This window comes from Diplotaxodon limnothrissa, linkage group LG2 (assembly GCF_057381915.1).
Source record: "Diplotaxodon limnothrissa isolate DT_005_m linkage group LG2, D_limnothrissa_male_GT1.1, whole genome shotgun sequence".
Lineage (NCBI taxonomy): Eukaryota > Metazoa > Chordata > Actinopteri > Cichliformes > Cichlidae > Diplotaxodon > Diplotaxodon limnothrissa.
In genome coordinates, this window is record NC_140597.1 from 37,786,550 (window position 1) to 37,805,127 (window position 18,578).

The 18,578-nt window shown below is 40.6% G+C and overlaps 1 protein-coding gene across 1 annotated transcript in view; it reads right to left on the bottom strand.

Annotated features, from left to right (window-relative positions):
* Positions 1 to 18,578, bottom strand: part of tnmd (tenomodulin) — a 65,018-nt gene that overhangs the window by 8,921 nt on the left and 37,519 nt on the right. The window contains exons 3-5 of the mRNA XM_085373357.1: positions 11,924 to 12,064; positions 5,368 to 5,475; positions 1 to 59 (exon numbers count right to left, since the gene is read on the bottom strand). The exon at positions 1 to 59 is cut by the window's left edge and continues 104 nt beyond it. Coding sequence (XP_085229483.1) covers positions 1 to 59; positions 5,368 to 5,475; positions 11,924 to 12,064 — 308 coding nt within the window. The remainder of the gene's footprint in view (positions 60 to 5,367; positions 5,476 to 11,923; positions 12,065 to 18,578) is intronic.

The following is an 18,578-nucleotide window of genomic DNA, read 5'->3' on the forward strand; positions in this document are numbered from 1 at the left end:
GGAACCCACACTTGGGAGTCGTCCACCTTCACATCCATGGCCCCAGTCTCATCCACCTGCTAGAAAACAACACATACAGTACACACACTCACACATATGTTATGTATACACAAGCTAGAGCACGTCGGACCCTGCAAAAATGTCTGCGCCCCACTCGATGTATAGTCATGCATTTGCACTCTGTTCCCCTGAGCCATGCAGCAGCAGCTCCAGCCTTGTCATTTTATCTATCACCTTTGTGTCTGCTGAGAGGACAGCAACTTCCCGACTCCTGACTCCCACTGCCCCGACTCCCTCCTCCTGCTCTCTGTCACCCTCTTCTCAAGCCTCCGGCATGCTCTTTCTATTATACATCATTGAAATTCACAGACAGTGATAATTTGACTTTTAAATGACTTTAGAAGTGGTCTTCATTACTCCGAGTGTGGCTGCAATATCGTTTAATGTGACAGACACAATAAAGCCTTGCATCCCCCCCCCCACATCATGACCTCACCAACCCCTCCAACTACGCTCCCTTACTCCCTCCCCCTCCGCCACAATGCTTCGCTTGGCACCAAGCACTATCACTGGGCTTAATTTGTTGATACTGTAGTTCATGAGCTGTAAAGTAAACTATTATTGCTTAATGATAGGGACTACATGTCAGTGTTGTCTAATAGAGACATATGAAGGGGATTTGGTAATGCTCTCCCTTAACAGTGAGGATATTTATTTTCTTCATGTATATGTAAATACACACACAAACAAACCCTTCTTCCCATTCCCTTGTTAATTAGCAGCCCAGAACAGAAAAACTGTTCACTTGACAAATGTTTTTACAAGGTGATTTTCTTCCAGTCTAAAGCTTAATTGCACATTAGTTAAGCTTGATGTAGAATCCTGGGGCTATAGTGGGAGCGAGAATCATTTATATTGGGTCGTGCCCCCTCCCTCATGTTTGCCCCTGTCACTCTCGCATGAATTAGAATTTTGCTTTTCATGCTGCTTCTTGTTTGTCTTCGAACGACACAGCTGTGACCTGCGGAGACGAAGAAGAGGAGAAGGAAGAAGAGGCGGCTTAAGCGCATTCTGTCACATCAAAGAATGTGTTTGGGTGCGGGAGGTGCTCAGCCAAGCTTTCGACACACTTTCCCTCACTTTTAAGCGCCGGCCAGCAGACTAATGATGACTCGGAAGACTGGTGTAGCGGGGTGGTGGTGTTACAGCAGAGAGGTTGCTCTGCCGCAGAGCTGGTGTGCTCACCGTTCCTGTGGCTGCAGAAATTAAAATCAAACTCGAGCAACACAAACAGCCCTCTCTAATTGGACCTCTTAACCATTGAAGCCAAGTCAGACTTCTCTGGAAAGTAAATGGAGGTCACGACACGGGGCTTTGACTTCACAGTTGAGAAACGACTCCAATAACTTGTAGGAGAGAGCGCCTTGGGGGAGGTAGTAAAGGTCAGCATTTTAGCATGGGGCAGGGATTTCTAAATGCCAGTTGACAAGCACAAAGACAACATGATTACAGTCCACCAGTTTATACACACTTTTGAAAGGCTTTTCCATTTTGCTATTGACAAATGATATATTATTAGGACACAAGCAACTTTTTTATCAAGTATTGGACCTTGGGAATGATGGTAATTTTTGTTCAGCCCTCTCCTGGTGTATGTATGCTTTTCGCCTACAGTGCACAACTTAATTATACACCAGTTGTGCTGTAGTTAATGAATTTACCCTCTCCTGCCACTGTGTCCCAAGGGGGGGAAACACTGTTGACATGACACATTGTTTAAAGTGTGTGCTATGTTTGCCAGAGATCAACAAAGATTTTCTCGCCATACCCAATGGCTTTCACACGCTGCACCTAACACTGGCAGTTTTCTTTTTTAATCTAACATACCTGGTGGGGAATTTCAGTTGACAGGCATATTCAGGCAGCTTACCATGTTTGTGCTGCTGCCTGCTTAAGGGCACTAAAGGTGCCGATCACACCAACATTTAAAAATGCTAATTCTGCAGCAATAATAAATACGACTCTCCAGGTGGATTTGCTTTGGCAGATGTGGCAAAGTAAACAAGTGGAAAAAAATTCAGCTTTGTTCACCTTTGGGGAATTTTGCCATGCAACTTTGCGCCACTGACAAACAAAACGGTCCTGATAGTGCGAAACCCTGAGTCCAAAATGGCCTCTATGGGAGATTTTTGCAATATGAAATATTTCTCTGCTGGGGAAAAAAGTGTGCCCAAAGAGGAAAGTCATGACACAGTAGTAGTTTATGATACAGCTTTTGACTAAGGAAGCTCCTGTGTCAGCGAGTTCCCGGCTGGGTAGCATGTTAGTGGTTCATTTACCAGCTATAACTACAGTAGCCATGTGAGTTGTTACAGCATCACCGAGTCCCATATTTTGCAAAGACGTAAGGATGAATTCTGCTTTCCCATTTTCTGGCTTGACACGACCTTATTACTGAACACAGCAAATGCAGGAACCGAACGTTTTGTTGCAGTGCCACAAAACCACCCTGCCATTCACTGACAAAAATGACACAAAACAGTCCGCACTGTGCGCTCGCAGGACTTTGGCGTATTCGCAGCCTCTGCAGCGGTGTTGTTTCCTCATCACACTGCTTTTCTGTTTGTAGTTGTCGTCTGAGTGGGAGGTTTTTGGTTGCTGGGCGAGCTTTGGTCATCCATATTAAGTGGCTGTTTAATGGAGCAAACGGCATCCATTCACAATTTTAAGGGGAGTGAGGGAGGCTGATGGCGATTCCTGTGTCAGACTGGGGGAACTGGAATGAAGCTCAGGGATTACTCCCTCAGACGTTTCATAGAGAAGGCAAATTGAAAAGGGAAGGAAAAAATCCTGGCAAACAATTCATGTTTGTCACCTGGTTCTCCCTCGCAGGGGCTGCATTTTCTTATCAGCCGCTTGCAGTTTTACCGCAGTTTTTTCCATTGTTTTTCACCTCAGCTCTAAAGCCTGCCACGGCTGCTCTGAGCCCTTTTTCCTAAAAGCCTGTGGTGGGGTTAAGCTAGGAACCATTAGCAGCTGGCTTTCACCCCTGTGAGCTTCATGTGTTTCACCACCTGAGGAGGAACTTGTGCTGATCTTTTCCAGGGTCACACGTGGGTGGATTTTCACAGAGGATGGAGCAGGGGCTGCTGTTTATTACCTCAATATGCCCCCCTGGTATTTACTGTATTTTTGTTGTGTAATCTAGTTTTTTTGTGATAAAATCATCACCTGCAGAAATATTAGCCACAGTGTAAAGTGGTTTAAGTACAGAGGGGACAGAGCATAAAGAGAATAATGTATCGCATTTATGTGGTATTGATTGATGAATATATATGTATGTGAATTGACTAATTATGCGGCTTCTTGCAGAGAGTTAGATAAGCTGAGTCCCGGCGTCGTGTCTGTCAGCTGATGACGTGCCAGAGTGTGCAGCTACAGATTCATTTCAGTGAGCTGGAAAAGATCAGTGTGCAATATCAGATCACGAATGTTTATGGCATCTTATCATGTTAGTTTACACACATATTACAAATTTGCAAGCTAAAAACACGTTTTCCGTGACCTTCCCGGAGTCTTCTAGTTATTGCTTTGAGGTAACCAGGCGAGCAGCACAAGCACAAGGAGAAAATGTTCTGCCAGGTAAAACGTGCCATGTTTGCAATCTGCTCTACATTTCTGAATGTGCAGGCATTTGCATGCTTGTACAGAGACAGGCTCTCCGTTTCCTCCTGTTTCCAGTTGTTATGCTAAGGTAAGCTAACGAGCGCCTGGCTGTCGCATCAATTTAAATGCGCAGACATGAGATTGGAATCAGTCTCCTCTGCTCACTCTCAGCACAATAATCTTCCTTCAAACACCAGAATCTTTAGAGATTATGAAGTCCACGGCTGAAGAGAATTATATTTACATGCCACTTTGCAACACTAAATATGTTTTCAGCTTGTTTGTGGTTTTTACCAGCATGTAAGAAAAACGGTTTAATTTATTGTCCTACAATTGTTTTTCAAAAGCTATAGGGAGGAACTAAATCTTTATTCCTTCAGGGGTTTTTCAGTGAGTAAACATGGCATCATGTTGGATTTTGCGATACTAACGTCCACCTTAACCACCTGCAGTGCAGCGATATGCTGTGTTTACTTTTATAAATGTTTCCTTTTCATATAATCAAAGCGAGAATAATGCATTCTCAAAACACGCAATATGAAATTAGTTAGCTGTGGTTGTAGTTTAGAAAAACGCTTTGTAGGGGGCAGGGCTGTGTGTTTGCTGCCAGGTTAACACTACTTAGAAAGTTGAGTCAAAGCTCTTTTCTTCTTGTGTGTCATCTCTTACGGCAAGATTGGAACAGACTACAATTAGACCTTCATGCAAGCCGCAGCTTAGAAACGAATCATTACTTTATTGAAAGGCTTCCTTAACTACTGGTATGTGTCCTATCACTTTGCTGGCCTTAGATGATTTACTTTGGAGCTGTGAATTAAGCCAATTAGGCTTCACAGTGCACAAAAGAAGCTAGAGATGGCACGGACATATGGTGCTGCCTGGGCAATTAGTATCTGTAAACGTAGATCAGACATTATAAAGATGAGAAGAATTTAAAACAAAACAGTGTTTGGTTTTTTTGGGGTGTAACAGCTTGTGTTACACCAATAGTGGTCTGACAATTGCCTTATTCTGTTTTTAAAATAAGGCAGTGAGTGGGGTGCGTCAGATATTTGCCAGCTACTTCTTCTCAGCTACAATGTGAAATGTAAATGAGAGTATGCTAGCAGTAGAGACATTCGAGAGGAGGATTTTCTCTTTGAACATGCAGCCCACTCTGTGAATTGCACTGTGACACTGAAAAAATGGGAATTTTGATTGACTGAATTTCCTCCATTCCTTTTTCTGAAGTTCACACACAACTGTAGGAATCCCGAAAATGAAAATAAATCACTCTAAACCTGGAGAGGGAGCCTTGTGAGTTTTGCAAAGAAAACAGCTTTAAAAAATATATAATTTTAATGGTTTACCTCTCCCTCAGACCTCTCTTCCACCCTTCCCCCTTTAGGCTATTTGGGTAAAGCCTTTGGAGGAGATGATTAAAAATTAATATTTGGCTCAGGATTGACAGCAAACACCATTTGATGTGAGCCACAAAGAGACTATGGGTTTTCGGGTAGCTTTCAGGCGGTTTTACAGTTACCACAAACCCTAGGTTTTTCTTCAGTGAGAGGGTTGGGGGAGATAGGACAAGATGGACAGGCCGAGGATTTGTGTGGCGCTTGCGGTGCTCAACTCTGGTTATCTCCCTGCAGTATGCATGACAGCCTCTGCGGGACCGAAGAGAGTCCGAGCTACATGCAACAGAGAGAGGAGGCATACCAGCAACTCCGTGTCTTCAGTCTCCACCTCTGCCACTGCGGGTAGTTTCTTAGTTTGGGCCCTGATGTAGCACCTCTGATGTTCAGCAAACCGGATCCCAGTGATTCCCTTTGAAAAAGAAAAAGAAATGAAGGGATACTCAGGAATTCAGATATATGTATCATTCAGTAGCCGTCTGTGATGTGGATATCTCATATGAACTGAGGCAATCATTTTAAAATGCTCAGCTTTTTGCCGATAATCAAAGCTGTTAAAAAGTTAAAACCTAATGAGTACGAAGAGGTGTGTTTTGATCTTCTTCATGTTTTTTTTTTACTTTTATGTCATGGTGTAAAATTGATGTCTGCTTGGCTCTTGCAACGCAGCTTTTGCTTTCAAGCTGAATGAAATAGAAAGGTAGCGGGTGTTCCACTGTGGCTCGGTAATGCTTTATAGCAGGATATATCGCACAGGAGAGCCAAGTGACATTGTTGAGAATGAAGTGTTTTCTACAGAGACTGCCCCCATTGAATTAGCCAGTCATAGGTCCCTGTCACTCTCTTAATCTGCGCAGTCAAGTGTGGAGTCACTCTCTTCAGCTCCACTGATGATCCTCCACCATGTGGACCGTGGCTCTTTTCAGTCTGACACACAGAGCCTCAATAGGCGAGAAAGATCTGTTAATTCCCTCTCGCCGCTATTGTATGTTAATCTAAGATATTCAGCCGGAATAAGTTTGAAAGACTTTCAGTAGATCAGATTGTATCCAATTTATTTTCTGCAGAGAGCTGCTCGTTCAGCACACAGTATTAGAACAGACGGCGGGATCTACATCTGCCACAGCTGCTTTAAACTCGCATCAAGTAAAAATTGTATGAGCCGTACCATGAAAATGGACTTGATTCAATCTAAATTTAATTACACTTACACGGTGATTGCTATGACATCTCCTTTGAATTGGTTAACTTGACCATGTGGGTGCTATTTCTATATTTTCAGCGGTGCTGTCACTCCGAGAGCCAGATACCAGCTGTACGAGACACGATACAAAGTGATGGCTGTCATAATCTACTGCATGTAATTTCATCTGTGTGGAAAAAGGATGGGGCAATAATAGTCTCAAGCACAAAAGCATTATGTTTATGCCGGGCTTTATTGTGATGAGTCTCTGTTTAATTTGGATCTACTGTGTTGGGGAGCTGCAGCGCTAGAAAAGAGGGCGATGTTGTGATGAGATACACTGATTACTGGGCTTGGTCAACCAGAAAATGAAGAAAGACACATTAACATAGGGCTGAGAAATGGGAAAGCAATGCCATTTTAACAGACAACATTGAAAGATCCACTTGGTGTATCCACGTGCAAGATGCTCATCTAAGTTTTATCAAGAGAATAGAGAACATGTAACAGCATGCATCATTCAGCTCATTCAAATGTCAGCTGGCATTAGTCTGGGCGATGCCTTCACATTACCTGCAAAAACGTCTGTAATTATGTGACATTTCTTACCCATGAACTATGCAACTCTCCTTTTACGAGATGGAACATGAAAATGTTAAACGGCATGACAATTATATCTCGTTTAAAATATTAAATACAGCCTGCACAATACATTACACGTTATCAGTGTGGCACTATCCAAGGTGGACCTGTATGAGTCTAAAACAAAGAAACCTCTAAATTTTAAAGATTTCTTCACGTTTTGTTGTTACTGATAGTCCACCTCACAATATCCGGACATCACAGTCAATCACAGAAATCCAAGCAGGATGCTATGTTACCGTAGGCTATCCTCAACTTCATCAAAAGTTTTCCTGCAGTCATGAATTTCAAAAGTGCTCCAAAGAAATTTTCGATGGATGAGTGCTGGAGGCGAGGTTTGATGCTTCCGTTTTATTTGCTGTGAGAAGAGGAGGCAGTAGACCGTATAGCAAAAAAAAAGACAGGTTTTTTCTTCTAAATTCCCCTCTGACCAACACATCCTCGTGGTTAAAGGCTATCTGCAAAGACGACTGGCTAACATGAAACAAAAGAAGTAAAAACGTACAAAACAGCATCTTATAAACAGAAAGGTTGGATGTGATTATGTTGCTCCGTGTTTTATTGTGTAAAGTACTCCTAAATTATTTAAATTATCTGTCAAAATGTTGACTGTGGTATGTGCCTGAAGTTTAGCCACAGAAGCTTTACAGGACTGTTGAGGCTGACTTGCTGTGTGCAGGCTGCCAAAAGATAGACGTTAGAAGACATTCAAGGACAGCAGCAGTGAGGACACGAAACTTTGAGCCAAATGGCTCGTCTAAAGCTGCCTTTTCAAGTCGAACCTGAAAAAGAGAACTAATTTTTAACAAGGGGCGTGATGTTGTCAGGTTTTGTTTTGGACATTTTATAGTTGATGAAGCAGAAATATATCACAAAAAATAAGCAGCTGCGGAACATTTTTTTTTAAGGATTACATTAGAGAAATATTACTTTTACTATCAAGTTAAGATTTTTGTATGACGACACATAGATCATTTAGCATAAATATATATCTGACACTTTTTTGACAAATTTCTCGAAAATTGGTTACAAATTCAACAAGTTATGATTGATCTGTCTTTCTCCATCGTTTTTGTTGCTTTTGCCCATTTGACTCATTTTGTGATTCAGCCTTCAGTAGTACAATAACACATGTTTTGCAGATATTTGTCCAAATAAGAACACTTCTGTCAAACTGGTCCAAATTTGCAATGAAACAGTCATGTTGTTGCCATAGCCAGCACGAATTCAAGTGAAGTCAAGGACATCCACATCAGACTTGATGGAGGGTACTGATTTCCTGGCATTATTGTTAGATATTAATATATCAGTCATTTGGACAGTGTCACCAAGAATAGGTTTTGACCGGGACGTTGATGGTTAACTGCAGAGGAATTAAAGAAAAAGTAAACACAGAGAAAGTGTCTGTTAAAAACACAACTTTAACATAAATATTACAGAATGGCTGCACTCGCCAGCTGCTGCTTCCAGCATCTGTGGTGATTTATGGATGCTGGCAACCTTGAACTAGGATAGTACTATTTTAAAATAAGAAGTTAAAACATATGACTGACAACTTCTGCAGTCTGAACTTGAGCCAAGTCAGATGTGGAAATACTTGCGAAGCTGGCGGGAGTTATAGCTTAGGGTGTGCATTGCCTGATGAAGGTCAGGTGGTAAATGAGGGAAAAACGCTGCTCACCCTTGTTTCAGACGGCTCTGCTTATGGTTTCCTCTCACAGTCTAGGGATATATTGTGCTTTCTTAAAGTTTTCTGACGCTTGGAAGATTTACAGATTATTTTGTTGGCTCGGAATCATCTCAGAGTGAATTCAGTTCCCCACACAGTATCCCACGAGAATAAAATTAAGAACACAATATCCCATTTGCTTAAGCATTTAGATCTTTTGTAATACCACTGTTGAGCTCCACAGTTGACTTTTATCATTGCTGCTTCAATAGTTTGATTGAGTCCACTGTAATTACCTGAACTAATTGTGAACTAAATCGACGTAATTAGAAAATTCGCACACCTGCCCGTGCTGCTATCAAACACAGTGGTCGTAGGATTGTGCTGCAACTGGGAGTAGAACATAAGTCAGGCAAAAGGAAAAGGTTAATGTAGAAAATATGGGTCAATTTTAAGTGAAGGCCTTTTCCAGAGTCCTCAGGGTCTCAAATTTGGGCGAAGATTTATGTTTTATCTAGACAACAACCTGAAGCAGGCTTCAAGAAGAGTTTGAAAGTCCTGAAGTAGCTTAACTAGAGCTGAGGCTAGAACCGCATAGAACTCTGGACCCAGTGGAGGTGGTGAGTGACAGGAGAATGGCGGCTAAGCTGTCATCCCTGTTGGACAACGTCTCCCACCCCATGCAGCAGACTGTGACAGCACTGAGCAGCTCCTTCAGTGGGAGACTGCGGCACCCACGGTGTGGGACGGAGAGATTTCGCAGGTCTTTCCTCCCCACTGCTGTCAGACTCCACAACAAAGACTTTAACTGAACAAACACACACATCCACACATGTGCAATAACACTAAGTGCAATAATCCTTTCTGGCATCGTTGTATTTTTACTCAGTTGTATATAGCATTCGTATTCTATTTTTATCTTATTGTATATTTTTATTCTATTTTATTCTACTGTATATAGTATATTATTTTATTTTATTCTATTCTGTACAGCTGTGTACTGTATTTATTCTTATTGTATTCTAATTTTTGCCTCATAACTTTTGCACTGTCCACTTCCTGCTGTGACAAAACAAATTTCCCACGTGTGGGACTAATAAAGGTTATCTTATCTTATCTTATCTTAACTAAGCATTTATGAAGAAATGTGAAAAATGGCTGCGCACCAACTCCTTCCATCCAACTTGGTTGAACTTTAAAGATTCTGCCTGCAAGAATAAGAGTGACTTTTAACAGAAAGGTGTGCCAGACTTCTAGGATTATTTCCAACGAGACTCCAGGCTGCCATTGCTGCCAAAGGTGCTTTAACAAAGAAGGATTGTAGAGGTCTCTGCAGTGCTGAACTGCTGAACTGCTTGACCTTCACATTGCTGCTGATATTTTCTGATGTATTTACAAAACCTTTTTATTCTTGTAAATCTACACCTAACAAACAACAGGATCAATCTGACACACACACACACACACACACACACACACACACACACACACACACACACACACACACACACACACGTGTTTCCATGAATTAAATTAAAGATTTGTTGAAATTTCTTGTTAAATGTCAGGAAACAATAAGCGTGGTTCTTTGTTCTTTACAGGCAAGGCCACATTACCTGAGCATTGTTTGAAGCCTTTGTAGTTGGAAAACTTGGGCAGCCTCACTTTTGCATCATCCATCCGCTTATCCTTTTCAGGGTCGCGGAAGTGAATGGATGGATGGACTTTTGCATCATTATGTCAAAAATTTAGAGAATTCTTAAGGAACTCTGTCGTTGAGTTTGAAGGAAAGCAATCACACATCATGCAACTGGAGAGATAACAGAACACACCAACAGAAAGTAAACTTAACTTTAACACAATGGCTACTTAACATGCTCCAATTTTGACTCTGTTCTCACTTTATTATACCTTTGCTTTGTTGTGCAGATAAAATTGAAACACCAATTTGAAACCTTGTGCAGAAACAAATTTCTGTTTGCCTAAATGTTCTTTGGTTCAGTTGTTCACTTCGTTTTAACGTGAAAACGACCCTGGTAATTCCCTCTCAGGATGTCTCTTTCTCCATTTTTCCTTCCTCTCCTGTTAAAATGAGTCTAATGGTTCACAGTCCTGGTGGTATAATCCCCTCATTTTCCATTCATCACACAGCCCTCGGGCTTGATGGAGATTGTTTTAAAGGTGGCTTTGGTCTGTGTAATAACATGTGACATTCCCCTTTTTTGTATTAAACAAAATCAATTCTAACATCAGTGCAAAAGCTTCCACTTAGTATAACCAATTGTAAATTTTCTCTGAGATTTTTGTCACAATGAGGTTTGAATTATTCTGCTCACTCGCTTGTTACTTAGTCTTCCATGGTGGAGCACTGAATCAAACAAATCTCCTCGGGGGATGTGCTTCACTAACAGGAAGTGGAACAAGCAACAGGCACGCATGTTTATGTATGTGGGCCACAAACACGCACACACATACACCCACACGCAAACACAGAGTGGGCTCAGGGAGGGAGAGAAGGAAATAGAGAGACTGATTGCAGGGGTTAAAGTTTTCCGGTGCTGTGCTGGTTTCTGTCATATAGCCATTTTAGATTCACAAAGCCCATTGTAACAAAAACAATAACGATTCAGCGTAGGTTTTTGTTTTGGATGAGGTGTATCCTGTAACATTCAGCCTGGCAACTCAACATTTCACAGTAAATAATGGTGTGAGAGTAAGAGCATTCATTACCCAGCCAAGCAGCACACTCTCTACTCCGAGGTGCAGCATGTGTAACCTCCTGCACAGTCGAGCAGGATTTAGGAATGAAAGGTAAGTTAATGAGTTCGGCTGGAGACAAAATTGCATTTGAAAAAGGTGCGAGAAACAAATAGAGACGGGTTTCTTAATAGCGTTTGTCTCTGTACTGTGAAAAAGTTGGTGTATAGAATTAGTGGGAAGAAAGCGATTTTTTAATGGGGGTCTGAATTCTTCGCTCTGGGTTGCTGTGTGTGTGCACAAAGTCACATAACAAATCTCCTTGTGCGCTGCTGCTTTAGTATCAATTACTGATACCATAAGTGCTGTATTTTTGCAATTGTGTTTTTGATCCTCGCGTGAACACCTCAGTGAGAATGATTTCCATCACTCTGTCTGTGTGATGTTTCAAAGGTTTGTACCATCTTTTTTCCCATCCAGAGTGACAAAGGATGAAATAAGAAAAATAGGATTTCAAGAAAGGATAAATGTTGTCAATTGTCTCTTAAAAAAGGGCAGGATGTGAACATCATACAACATCCTCTGCTGACGAGAAGACATGGGTACAGCTTCAGTTTTTCATCAAAAGAAAAAAAATAGCTTACATGGCCTTGTTTAACCTTTACTTACATTTTTGAAGTCGTGGACCTCGAGAACCTCCTCACTCCCATTTCCCATCTTAAATATTTCAACGCGGTGAACTGGGTCTATCTCCATTGTACTGTCTGTCTCCACGCCATCCACCACAGCTTTGTACTCGTGGTCATACACCTGCAACGACACAAACAACCACACGCCCCTCTGATCAATGCACGAGCGATGCTTTCGCCATTCCTTACATCATTGTTATGCGCTCAATAATATAGATCAGTGAAAACATCAAAAATGAAGCAATTTTCTGAATTTTTCAGCCGTCTTTAAAGGCTTAACAGTGCTTTACAATTTAACAATGCTGCGCTGCCAACATCTCAGAGTTTTTTCAATTATTCAAGCAGGTCTGGTGTTGTTCTCATTGACAGCTGTTTCACTGAAAGGAAAAAACAATTGACTCAATGGTGGCACCGAATGCAGGATTATGAATTGGAATTTCATTTTCGGGTGCCAAAACCAGAAAAAACACAACAGCCGCAGAATAATTGTCACAAAATGGTGAGAAGTGTGAATGAGATTGACACATATTTACAGGCTATTGAGCGCCGGTTTATAGAATATTCAACCGTTAAATAAACATATGTTTTCATATGTCACCCGCATCTGAACGGAGATCAAAATGATCCATAATTACAAAAAACCAACAGATGAATACAAAAGACCTGCAGAAAACATGTGACGCGACTACAACATCAGACTGAATAATGAGGTCGAATGACAAACCAGCTCCCATAAGAAAGGATAAGAACAGAAAAAAATATGAGTTTTAAATACTTGAAGCTGCAGTAAGCTGGCTCAGTATCAGAGGGGGTTAAAAGTCAAGGGTTCCAATCCAATCCAATTTTATTTATAAAGCACTTTAAAATACCCAGCACAGGAACAAAGTGCTGTACAGAAAATAAGTTAAAACAATAGAATAACAAAAAACAGCAAATTAAATAAATAAAACACATAAGACATAAAATTAAAACAGCCCTATGTTAAAGCAAAAACAAGATAAAACAGCATCGAATCACCTAAAAACAACTAAAATAAAAATAAAAAACCAACATCTCACGTGGTGTCAAAGGCCAAGGTAAAGAGGTGGGTTTTCAAGAGTGACTTAAAAACAGATAAAGAAGTGGCCTGTCTAATCTCTAAAGGAAGCTCGTTCCACCGTTTGGGGTTGGAAGGTAACACAGCTTTTCTAAACATCCCAGTTTTATTTCGGAGGATTACATCATTTAACTTTACACACAGAAACAAAAAAAGATTTCACAGAAACCAAAAACTACCAGGGTCAAGCTTATTAGCTCCCCTGATGCTAACAGTCAGTTGTTTATCCTTTTTGCTGGATAACAACCTTTAGTCATTTGTTGTACCTTTCAACATGTCTAACACATCTCTGAACTTCCTTCAATTTTGATGGTCCTCTGGCACGGACGTTGGATGCTCAATCCAGTCAGTAACATTCATTTTGAACTTCTGGATGTCGTCCTTCACTAGGAGTGACATATATTTGGCCCATTGTCGTCACAGAAGACAAAGCGACGACCCAGACCCAGTTTTGCTACTGGATGCTTGAGGTTTCCTTTCAAAGTCTTCACGTATCCTTCTCTCTTTGTGATTCCTTCCATCTTCATGAGATTCCCAGTTCCAGACCCAGCCCACAGCATAATACCACCACCACCGTGTTTCACTATAGGGTTATACACACAAAAATGAGCTCAAGTTTCATGTCATCTAACCAAAGGACACGATTACAGAATGCATAATTTTAACAGACAGACACTATCTCTACTTTCAAGATTAGGCTTCAAACTTTCCTTTTTGCTAAAGCATATAGTTAGGGCTGGACCAGGTGACCCTGAATCCTCCCTTAGTTATGCTGCAATAGGTGTAGGCTGCCGGGGATTCCCATGATGCATTGAGTTTTTCCTTTCCAGTCACCTTTCTCACTCACTATGTGTTAACAGACCTCTCTGCACTGAATCATATCTGTTATTAATCTCTGTCTCTCTTCCACAGCATGTCTTTATCCTGTCTTCCTTCTCTCACCCCAACCAATCACAGCAGATGGCCCCGCCCCTCCCTGAGCCTGGTTCTGCCGGAGGTTTCTTCCTGTTAAAAGGGAGTTTTTCCTTCCCACTGTCGCCAAAGTGCTGCTCATAGGGGATCATATGATTGTTGGGTTTTTCTCTGTATCTATGAAGCGCCTTGAGGCGACTTTTGTTGTGATTTGGCGCTATATAAATAAAATTGAATTGAATTGAATTGAATTAATTCATATTGTACTTCAGTCTTCTGCACAAGTGAAGGTTTTCTCGGTCTGCAACCTCACAGTCCATTCCTGTGCAGCGTTCTAGCAATTGTCTTCTTTGAGTCTAAGATTCCCAACTTAGACAAGTCATTCACTAATGTCTTGGAAGTTAATTTGGGGTCTTTAGACACATCTCTCACTAGCTGTTTTCCAGAATCTTTAAAATCTTTTGCTGCCTACTTCTGCCAGGCTTATCCTGTACTGTGTGGCCCTCTTTGAATTTCTTGATGATAGTTCTCACTTCAGTTCTTGACACTTGGAAACTCGGCAATAACTGTATATCCATCTCTTCTTCATGAGCATCAACAATTCTTTTTCTCAAGTCCAAAATGGCTTGTTGAAGTTTTTATACTTTTATAGTTTAAATTGATCGCTAACCATCGGTTTTAACTTGGTTTTACACACTTTGAGCATTGCAACGTTAAAGCACATCATTACACAGCAGTGGGTTTTTTTTTTGCTGTGGCTCAATAAAAGGATCAGTTTTTCAGAGGGCTAATAATACTGACCCTGGTAATTTATGATTTTTTATGAAAACAATCTGTTATTGTGTGCAAAGAGAAAAACTTTTTAATTTAAAAGTGCGATAAAATTTAAATTGTTGTTGTTATGGATGCCAGACATCAAAAGAGAATGACTTGACTCCTTAAAGCTGATAGGAAGACAACACCCATCCACCCATCCATCCATCCATCCATCCATCATGAGCTTATCCCACTTGCCATTGGGTTAGAGGTGAGGCTAACATACTGATACTGCTGCCTTCATTCTATAGGACGACAACAGTAACTCAAATAACCACGACCAAAGTATGCAGAAGAGCATCTCTGAACACATGTCAAACCTTGAAGCAGATTACCTACAGCAGCAAAAGACCACACCAGGTGTCATTGTTGTCAGCTAAAAAATGGAAACAGAGGCTGCAATTTACACAGGCTCACCAAAACTGTACAACAAATGACTGGAACTACGTTGCCTGGTCTGCTGAGGTGACATTTAACATTTGGCTCTATTCTGTCTATCAGTGGGTCAGGCTGGCAGTGTAAGGATTTGGCGGATATTTTCTTGGCACCACAGCCTACCTGGAGTTGTTGCTGGCCATGTCCTTCTCTTTACGATCACACTGTACCTATCATAAAAAGTGTGCTTGCAGCAGAATAACACGCCATGCCTCAAAGCCAAAAATAAAATCAAACTGCTCTCTTGAAGGTGACAATGACTTCACTGTACTTAAATGAGCTCCACAGTCCAAAAATCCCAATCCAATGGAGCACCTTTGTGATGATCTTTGTATCATGGGTGTGCAGCAGACGGCAGCAGTGCTACCAAGGTGTATCTAATAAACTGGCCGTGTATGTGAGAGAGAGAGAAGGGGGGTGTTGGGTGGAGTAAAATGTGCTGTTTTGGCTGCCCGCTGTGCCTGAAAAAGAGGTCAATTAAAGTCAACCAAAATAGCAGGAAATGTGCAGCAACCAAAAAAACCGAACTAAAAGTGCCGAATGAAAACCGCAAGGCCAAAGAGAACTGCTTAAATGACTCCTTTTACATTACGCAGTCCCTGATAAGCCATTGTTAATATAAAAATATCCACTGTAGCAGAAAGCTATCACAGCTTCCCAGTTAGCTTCATTTGTTATCAGTTTTAAAACAGTGGCTGCAATATTTTCCAGATATCTTGAAAAATAAACAAAAACAATATCTAACTGATTCAAAATGACAGCTTCTTAAACTTCAGTGGTAGCATGCACTCGAGCAATTAAAGATGTTTATGTTGACAAGCTGTAAGGTTAAATAAAAAAATGTATCGACAGAAGTTTGTCTGAAGTAAGCACGATAAAGAGATTTAAAATCTCCCTTACAGTTAGGACTCTCGCTTCATTGTTGCCTTAAAGCGCCGTTGTTTATCACAACTGCTTGCTTATATACTGTTCTTGGACACGCATGGATAGCTCTTAAAATTCCCTGTCTGAAAAATGATTCATGCCCACCAGCTGAAAATATGCTATTAATATTTATGCGAGGGTTGTGTTATGATGAGAAATATATTGCTGAGTTCATCTTCATCTGTCTCAGTGGCAAATCAGAGCCTCGCCAATGAGACGCATGATTAATGAATACACTCAGATGGGAGTCCATCAGGATTTATATCCCCCATCAGAACCATCTGAGTGTCCTCTAACGCTCTAACAAAATTAGCTTTCACTTTAAGCTCTTTCACATGTTCATTTTTTAACATGTTTTCCATCTGCTTACTTACACACAGCTTCCAGGATATTCAAATATGCTGCGTTACATGTAGGCACGACTTTTCTTTTTTGGAGGAAGAACAGAGCAATAAGGATCAAATGGGATATAATTCTTAATAGATGGATCACTGTTAGACTGGCATAGCCTATAAATCACCATTAATATGGGTCACAGTAGCCTTGGCGCTAAAGAGAAGTAGAACTTCTAATTGTCAGGAGAAGCCAAATTAAGATGGGCTTGAGATTTAAGTGTCAATTGAGCAGTTATGGATAAAATTGGGGCTATTAAACAGTCTGAAAGTCCATGTGGTGAATTAAAGTTCTATTTGAGCATTTCTTTTATATTAACATAAAGGTGGAATGGGGGAATAGATTCTCGAGGCTTATTGATTTATACTAAAACAGTGAATTACATTTTCAGCAGGCTATCTCTTTTGATGAAAATCCAGCAGTGAGAATCTGCCCACCGCACCAGGTTGAAATAGATAATAATGTATTACAACAGTTTGACTTCGGCTGGCTCAATAGCCAAAGCTGCTGCTGTGCACAATAATTGGCATTCTGAAAATAGAAATGAATTGCCCCTGTATGGCCTTCTTTGATACTTATAGATGCTCCAGTACATTGGGAAACTTGTAGTGTGATACATGGTGCAATAAGGGGAAAACTGTGGAGCACAACATAATATTTCACCTCAGCGTACCAACGGTGATCTTTATAATTAGTGCTTCAGATCACTCTCATTATTTTAGTTGCAAAAAATAAAAATAAAAAAGCAAAAGTGCATTAAAGAAAACTTGTTCCTCATAATTTCTTGCTTCAATTCTGGACTAATATGAATTCATAGAAACTATCACTTAGCAACTCTCATAGAAAAAAAAAAGGCTGTGAAAGTTAATTAGCTTTTCATGTCAAACTGAACAGCCAGATAAAATGCCAGCACATAGGAAAAGCTCCAATTTATGCTACACTCTCTGTGCAGGGACAGTGAAAGGCTACTGTGTGACTATTTTGGTCTCAAAGACATTTAATGCACTTGAAACACTTCGACAATTATACTAGTGTGACATTAAAGCTGCAGTGGGAAAGATTTTTATTCAAAAGTACGCAAGGCACGTAGTTCGACTGAAAAAAAAAGAGGCTAAGATGTCTTACTACATGAGCTAGAGACACTTGTCAAAGTTGACCATTTTTAGCAAACGGTTATATTGTTACAATTAGTTGAAATGGCTCTGCTCTGAAGGAAATATCACAGAAAATGAGCAACAACAAAGATGTACAATAAATGAAAAGGAGCAAAAATATAAGAAGAACATCGAGGACGTGCACGAGGAGAGAAACAGCGAGACTTGCCGTCTCATAGCGCTTGTGCTGTACACCTGCATGAAAATGATACATTATTATAGATACATTGTTACTGCTTTCTGTGAGTGAGACAGCGATTCTGACGCATGAACGATCCAACTTAGGCACATCAGCTAATGCAAACGCCACTGCAGCGATCTGCCTGAACAACGCTACGTTCCACTTTGCTTCATCCACATCGCATAAGCGTTCTCAGCTCAGTGCTGTCTGAGCTAACTCCATCTGACATGGTGTGGAAAACAACAATGAACCTTGGTTATTTTGTTTAACTGTTGGTTGCTTGAGATTAACCTTAAACTGAACACTATTTAACATTTCAGCCTGATGGGACAGCACAAGTTTTAAAGTTAGAACGTTGTTAACTTCATTTAATTTCATAAAGAAAATTGCTGGTCTAAGAACACCCAGCAGACACAAGACAACATTAGCATTCAATATTGAATTTAAAATTGTTGACTGTTTAGCTCCACAACAGTACAGTATGCTAGGAGGCTAATTATCACAGGCTTCAATGTTAAAAAGCTCAATTTATATAAAAAAAATAAACATATTTATAGCCTTCTAAAAATAGAGTTTTGGCTCTAAAGCTCAAACCCCATTTAGACAACTGTATGTCAGTTTAAAATGCATATATTCCAACTGTTAAATCATTATTGGAGCTTTAACTTGGGGATATAGTTTGCTTAATATGAAGGGACGATGTCAACACAAATGACTAGCCATC